Raw genomic sequence first — 7238 nt, forward strand, 5'->3', positions numbered from 1 at the left:
AAAAAAAAAAAAAAAAAAGAATCTATTTCATAAAAATAAAATCTCGATTTCGAAGAATGATGGAAATTCTACGATACCCATCGCGAAAAATCTGTGAAGTTGTTGGTGGTTGTTTTGATGAGGGAATGAAGTTGAATAAAATAGCATTCGAATCCTTGCCTTCCACTTCTTTTTAAGAGGGATGGCGTTTGGGATTTTGCAGCCAAGGTGTTCGACGGAATGCCTAGTCGAAACTGTAATGAATAGTTGAGAGTTAGTTAAGGAGTTTGAATCTGGGTTGTTCTTCCTGAGCTTCTAGAACACCCCAAGTTTGAGTCCAAGCTTCCACTTCCGGAAATGCTTAATAAATGAGATAGAGATCCACTGCTAAAAAAGATACTATTTGCTATTTTTCTATCTATTTATGCAATTATATTTAAAGAATATTGAAATGATAGTAGCGAGTTGTTTTAGAATTGAACATCAGAGGCCATGTGAGATCCTATATTGATTGAAGAGAGGAGCGAGTGCTAACGAGGATGTTGGGCTCCAAAGGGGGTGGATTGTGAGATCACACGTCTTTTCGAGAGAAAAACAATTCTTTATTCGTGTGGAAAACTCTTCCTAACAGACGCGTTTTAAAAACCTAGAGAGAAAGTCTAAAAAGGACAATCAACACTAGTGGTGGACTTGGACTGAGGGAGGTTTCGATCTAGGAAGAGATATATCTCAATAGAGTAAAATTATGGGTACTAAATTGAACAAAAGCAATGGAAAGAGGGAAAAGGTGGAATAATGAAAACTATAATTTTTTTCAACATTAATCACTAGTGTTTGTGGATTATTGATTAGATGATGGGTTTATTTTTTAGGATTCTAGGTCATTCTACCCTTTGAAAGATGGATATCTTTACGAATAAATGTCTAAAAACCACATGTTGGAGGACAATGTCGTACTTCGTAAGAGTAGAACATTTTATCTAAGGTTTCGACGTGTTTTCATTTTGTAGAATTCTATCATTCAAGCAGCCTGGACACGAAGATCTAGAGGAGAAACTTCAAAAAGACCAAACAGGAAATCATGGAAGCAAAGAACAGATATGTACATGAGGCCATTTGTTTTGGATGTATACTTTTCAAGGAGGTTCATACATGCCAAAGTGATGCATCGAGGAACAAGCAAAGTGGTGTCGGCAGCAAGCACCAATTGCAAGGATTTAAGGTATTCATTGCCATCGCCCACTGATGACAATGCATGTCGGATTATTGGGAACCTAATTGCTGAGAGATGTAAAGAAGCTGATGTATTTGTCATCTCTTACGACCCTCCAAAGAGTGCAAAAATTGAAGGCAAAATTGAGATTGTCATTGATGCCATTAAGGACAATGGTATCTTGTTCGTTTAACCTATCATATCCATCTAATAACAACCACCAATGTCTCAACTTTTCTATTTATATGCCTTCCAAATTAATCCAACTTGGCTTCACTATCGCTCATAACTTGTATTATAGTCCTAGTCTTGTAGTCGGTCTGGAATGCCTTTGTAGTCTTTCTAAGGTCTCTTTAAATTCATCTATTTACCTACTCTCTTAATAACTAAAGTTAAACTTATATCTAATAGATCTCTAAAGTATCATAATAGATAGGTTGATAATCTTATTAAATTCTCTAGACTGGTATCTATTAGATGTACAAGAATTTTGTATCCACAGTTGATAATATTTTTTAAAAAATGTCAAATATATGGAAAAAATCAGTTGGACTAGCTATCATTCAAATTTCCATGCATTTTAAGGTGTAAAAAATTGAAGCTCTTACAGTCTAGCTGTGGATGGATCATTTCTTTTCTCCCCTTGAATTGAGATGAGCATTACAATGAGCTACCGGCGAATCCTTGTCTGTATTATGTGTAAGAAGCTGTCAAAAGTTATATAATGAGGCTGCTTTTAGTTTTAGATGCCAAAAAATGGCTGAAGGCTGTGTAGATGGGGATGGGGATGGGGTGGAGCAATGCATTAAAGGGAAGAGACAATGCTAATAAAAACTCAATAGTAGAGAACCAAGACTTGCCTTTATTATTTAAATCAATGGATAATATCTCAATAAGAATATAGAGACATAGACCTTTTTTTTCCTTTTCTTTTTTCTTTTTTGTAAGATGCAAAGAAACCTGCTACTTACTATTATTACAAATCTTAGTAACAAAGTACGGTAACAATAATAAGAATATATGGTTAACTCCTTGTATAGAATAGAACCTAAACATCCAACTCTGACACAGCCACCAAAATCAATACCTACCAATAGAATAAAAAAAAAACAAAAATTAGAAACATGGAATTGAAGCAACCATGAAGGCTTAAAAATGGGGAAATGCTACTTATGCAGATTTATAAATTGCAATCATATGTCAAATAGATTCTTCCTTAAATAACAATGTTATTAGTCTATCAAGTATGACATTTTTTAAAAATTCACAAATCTACAAAGCGCAAAATTGAAATCCTAGAGCTGCATTAAATAGATGGATTTAACTTTTAAAATTTTCAAATTTGTTAGAGATCTTTTTGACACAAAATTGAAGAACCTGGACAAAATAGAAACAAATCTTATTATCATTTAACCTAAATCTTCTACAGGCCAAGAGTTTTTTTTTTTTTTTTTTTTCAAGAAGGTATCATCCACAAAAGCCGATCTGCAAAGTTTGTGATAAGTCTTACCTTAAAGCAGATATTAATGCAAAACTACTGGGTAGTTGATCTTCAGTTAGCCTGCAACAAGGCAAAGCACAGCAATGTTAGTACCAGTAATAAGGCATTGAATGCCAGAATGTATTACGCATAAGAAGACTGTAGCAAAAAAGAAAACAACAAGGGTGATTCAGGGCCACAAAAGGTCAGAAGGCAACAGTCTTATGCGTAAAGATTCAGGGCCGCAAAAGTTCGACATTAAAATTTTTTGTCTTGGGATGCAATATTCATCTAATTTGTATTACAAAACATTTATTGGAATTTTCCAGTTAAAAAACAAACAGAACTATGAGAAGACACTGGGCTTCCAAAGTGCCCGGCATCTAAATACCAGGCATGAAAAGATGTTGGACATTCAAATTCCCCACAAATAAACAGACCCTCGGTGTGAGTTTGGTTCTCAAGCATGGTTCAGATTTTGGAATTTGGCTACAATCACAACAAACTCTGTTGGCATCTCTTTCTGATGCCAATAAGAAGCAGAACTATATAGGCATCCCAAGCCCTCCAAATTTGATGACTTTTCTCATCAGCCTAACTAACGCTGAGTTCCAGCTTCTCTATTAAGCAATTGCAAGACATGTTAATGAAAAAAAAATATACACATAGCATATCATCAAAACTTACCTTTTCATTTTTTGGAGTAAAAACAACTTTAACCGATTCAAAAACCTCCTCAATAGGCCTCGCAGCATCAATCTAAGAAGAGTAGAACATGATTCAAAATTTAAAATAAAAAAGGACCAAAAAGTACTGACGTTTGAAGAGAAAGAATCAGAACCTTCCGAACTTTTCCTTTGGATTCATAGTACTCAACCACAGGAATGCTCGACTCCAAGAAAACCCTAAACCGCTTCCTAATTGTTTCAATGTTGTCATCCACTCTTCCCTGAATCATATCCATAAAGGAAATTCTTAACGTCAAATTAAAATTTCAAAGAAAAAATGTAAATACAAGAGAAATGAATCCCTTCAAACCTCATTCCTACTCAGCAGGCGCCTCTCCATCTCTTTCTCATGACAATCAAAGAACAGGACAACAGATGGTTCAATGCCTGTCTGCAAAACATCAATGAAATATACTGTTGTGTCAAGTGAAATGGAACTTCTAGCTTGGATTGTACAACAACCTCAACAATGAATTGTATAGAATGGAATTTAATTTTAAAAGAAACATTCTCAGAGAAAAGAGGAAAATGGCTTACAACAGCTTCAAATGCAGCACGATTTTCCTCATTACGAGGGAATCCATCAATGAGAAATTTGTCATTATGACTTTCCTCCATTGCTCGTTGAAGGAGCTTTATTGTGACCTCTGAAGGAACAATCTTCCCTTCTTTAATCATGTTTTGAATCATCGTCCTGAGAAAATCAAATGGTAGGATCAGTAGACAATATGTAATTTGCATTCCTGACATCTAGCACAAATAGGAATTCACAGTAAATTCAGAATTTCCTTCAATTTAAGCAATGAGACCAAAAGCATGGAATTTTTAACATTCAAGTTTGGAAACATATGTACGAGGACATATATCATACCCATTCTCTGAACCAGATTTGATCTCTGCCCGAAGAAGATCACCAGCACTAAGATGAGTATACCCAAAGTTTTCAATGATATTTGAACATTGGGTACCCTTGCCACTACCTGGCCCACCTGGTAATTAAAAAATCCAACTACCACTTAGAACCCAAAACAAAATGTAGCATAAAAAAATAAATGAAAGTTCTTCTCATAAGGAAGGTAGAAAGGAAGCACCTACGAATGAATTTAATCTTTGAAAAGTATACTTACCCAAAACAAAGACAACTGTAGGCTTCTTCTTCTCAGCTAAGCTTTCATTAGTTGCCTGCAATTTCATTTGAACCATGTAGATCAGAACAAACTTTTCTGAAATTTCAGGTCAAATAGTTCATCCAAGAAGGAAGCAAAGACAACCATCCCCACATAACTTCAGAAAAATCATAAAATGGAAATTCTGAGTAGTTCAATTGGCATAAATTTTCTCAATATAGGAAGTAAAAACGTAGTCAAATTATACCTTGATTGGAGCAGCATCAACGACAGTCCCCATCACACTGATTTAAAAATGAAGTGACTAACTACATGAAGCCAGATAAAAGTATGTCAAAACCAGGTTTCAGCACTAAAGCAAGGAGGAGAGACAGGCAAGATAAACATGGAAGAACATTAGGCTGAAAGCATAACATGCTAAAACTTAAGTGATACATGCAATCAAATCTTCTTAGTCTATTTATCCTCTAAATTCTCGAACATAGAGGAGAAGAGGAGAAAAAAAACAAAAAACTTAAGTCTTCAAAACATTAATATAAATATTAGCTTTCATCGATTTTTTGCAGATCCGACATGCCTGGCCTTAGTAATTTATTTCAACAAAGAAAACACCACGAAAAACATAAGCTCAGCATTTAGGATCCAGAAATAAAAACATGCACAACTGTTAAACATTCGTAACACAAATAGTACAGCCAATAAGCATCATTTAGAGAACAAACAGACGAAAGAACATGCAAGCCATAAGTAAAGACTTCCGAGTTCATTCTCAATTTTTCCATTCTTGGCCTACCAGAAAAGTGGCGGTAAATAAATTCAAAGACAGATCTAAGAGAATGGAAAAAAAAAAAAAAAACTAACTAATTTAAAACCACACAGCACAAGAAAAGCCTCAAAAGCTAAGATTTCTCGATTCTCCACAAGATTTCGCAAGACCAGAAGAAAAACACGGCTGGATCCAAACGGTAGCAGCAAAACCAAGCAAATCAACAAAGAAACGCAACAAAATTCAAGCGGAAACAGAAGACAATGCAGAGATCAAACAACAAGTAACGCAATTAACAGAGATATAAGGCGAAAAAAAAGAGAGCAAGATTCTGATTCTTACAGTTGAAAACGGAGCGCGCCAAAGATCGAGAGAGAGAGAGAGAGAGAGATCTGAAGAAGAGGAGGGAAAACGCGGAAACAAAAGGAGGACGAGTGGGTGGTTAAATAGAGAAGGGATTGACCGTAAGAATTGGCACGTAAATTTTGCCTCAGAATGAGCGTTACGGTCGGTGGAGGGTATTCATGTCATTTCACAGTCTTGTTATATTATTATTTATTTCTTTTTTAAGGGTCGCGTAATTGCAACGGCTATGGTTTTCATTTATTTTCTTCGTTGGTTCTTCTTTGAGTAAATTGTAAGGGGCGATTGGATCGCATTTAAATATAGTTTTGACAATGCGGAAATTAATTGTTAAAATAAATGTAAATTTAATTATAAATTTTATTCCGTTTTTAATTTAATATCAACTGCAAACCTTTTTTTTAGTTGGACCAGCTCAACATTTTTTTTTATTTTAAAATATTGAATATTGAATGGTCGACCTTACTAAAGAAATGAATTGAGTGTGTTCAGGAAAATCCCCGCGATGACAAGTTATGCCTATTTACAGTAAAAGATCGAGAGCTTCTTGTAATGACCCATATCCACCGCTAACAGATATTGTTCTCTTTGGGCTTTCCCTTTCGGGTTTCCCTGCATCTGCTAGGGGTTGTCCTCTTTGGGCTTTCCCTTTTGGGTTTCCCCTCAACGCTTTAGAATGCATCTGCTAGGGGAAATCTCGTCTGCTAGGGGAAGGTTTCCACACCCTTATAAATGGTGATTTGTTCTCTTCCCCAACCAATGTGGGACATCACAATCCACCCCCCCTTCGGGGCCCAGCGTCCTCGCTGGCACTCTTTCCATCTTCTAATCGTTGTGGGACCACCCCCAAATCCACCCCCTTTTGGCCCAGCGACCTTACTGGCACAACGCCTCATGTCTACCCCCCTTCGGAGAACAGCGAGAAGGCCGACACATCGTCCAGTGATTGGCTCTGATACCATTTGTAACAACCCAGATCCACCGTTCTCTTTAGGCTTTCCCTTTCGGACTTCCCCTCAAGGCTTTAGAACGCGTCTGATAGGGGAAAGTTTCCACACCCTTATAAATGGTGATTTGTTCTCCTCCCAACCAATGTGACATCACACTTCTTCTACTGGGATATAAAGCCTTGCAGTTGATATTTCGTAAAGATTGAGATATGTGGTAGATATTTTGTAAAGATTTGATGGAGATATATTTTACGCATTATATTTCATAGGTAATTAAATATTTTAAAGCTATATATATATATATATACCCCATTCCGAGTGCTTACAATCTACTGCTAGCAAATATTGTCTTTTTTAAGCTTTCACTTAAGGTTTTAAAATTTGTCAGGTACGAGAGGTTTTCACACCCTTATAAGCGACGTTTTGTTCCCTTCTCCAAACGAAGCGCGATCTCACAAAATATATTTAGAGATGTTTCATTTAACTTGGGTGAAAATTTTCATTTAAATAGAGATTTGGGGAGCCAGCGGAGAATAATTTTTCCCTCGACTTGAGACACGGGTTACATTTTTCGTCTCCATCCCCAACCCGACCCCACCTTATTACCGTCTTGTCCCCCCCCCCCCCCCCCC

General features: G+C 36.3%; 2 protein-coding genes across 2 annotated transcripts; one reads left to right on the forward strand and one right to left on the reverse strand.

Moving 5' to 3' along the window:
• The first annotated feature begins 181 nt into the window (after positions 1–181).
• Positions 182–1385, forward strand: LOC111473501 (50S ribosomal protein L18-like). The gene is made up of 2 exons (XM_023119009.1): positions 182–235; positions 990–1385. Exons 1-2 carry the CDS (start codon positions 182–184, stop codon positions 1383–1385), a joined length of 450 nt encoding a protein of 149 aa, XP_022974777.1.
• Positions 1386–2031: 646 nt separating this feature from the next.
• On the reverse strand, positions 2032–5745 carry LOC111473479 (UMP-CMP kinase 3-like). Its single transcript, XM_023118978.1, has 10 exons — positions 5636–5745; positions 4775–4835; positions 4528–4582; positions 4272–4389; positions 3938–4094; positions 3711–3791; positions 3514–3621; positions 3360–3431; positions 2703–2753; positions 2032–2279 (listed from the first exon to the last, which is right to left on the reverse strand). Exons 2-9 carry the CDS (start codon positions 4805–4807, stop codon positions 2745–2747), a joined length of 633 nt encoding a protein of 210 aa, XP_022974746.1. The 5' UTR covers positions 4808–4835; positions 5636–5745; the 3' UTR covers positions 2032–2279; positions 2703–2744.
• Between the last annotated feature and the right edge of the window lie 1493 nt (positions 5746–7238).

Source organism: Cucurbita maxima, unplaced genomic scaffold, assembly GCF_002738345.1.
Source record: "Cucurbita maxima cultivar Rimu unplaced genomic scaffold, Cmax_1.0 Cma_Scf00123, whole genome shotgun sequence".
NCBI classification, from domain to species: domain Eukaryota; kingdom Viridiplantae; phylum Streptophyta; class Magnoliopsida; order Cucurbitales; family Cucurbitaceae; genus Cucurbita; species Cucurbita maxima.

Excerpts from the sequence above, each read along its gene's own strand:
- LOC111473501 (XM_023119009.1), top strand. The coding sequence starts at position 182 with ATGGCGTTTGGGATTTTGCAGCCAAGGTGTTCGACGGAATGCCTAGTC. Across the intron at positions 236-989 it reads CGGAATGCCTAGTCGAAACT|AATTCTATCATTCAAGCAGC; the intron begins GTAATGAATAGT and ends TTCATTTTGTAG.
- LOC111473479 (XM_023118978.1), bottom strand. The coding sequence starts at position 4,807 with ATGGGGACTGTCGTTGATGCTGCTCCAATCAAG. Across the intron at positions 3,792-3,937 it reads GTGCTGCATTTGAAGCTGTT|ACAGGCATTGAACCATCTGT; the intron begins GTAAGCCATTTT and ends GATGTTTTGCAG. Across the intron at positions 3,622-3,710 it reads GCCTGCTGAGTAGGAATGAG|GGAAGAGTGGATGACAACAT; the intron begins GTTTGAAGGGAT and ends GATATGATTCAG.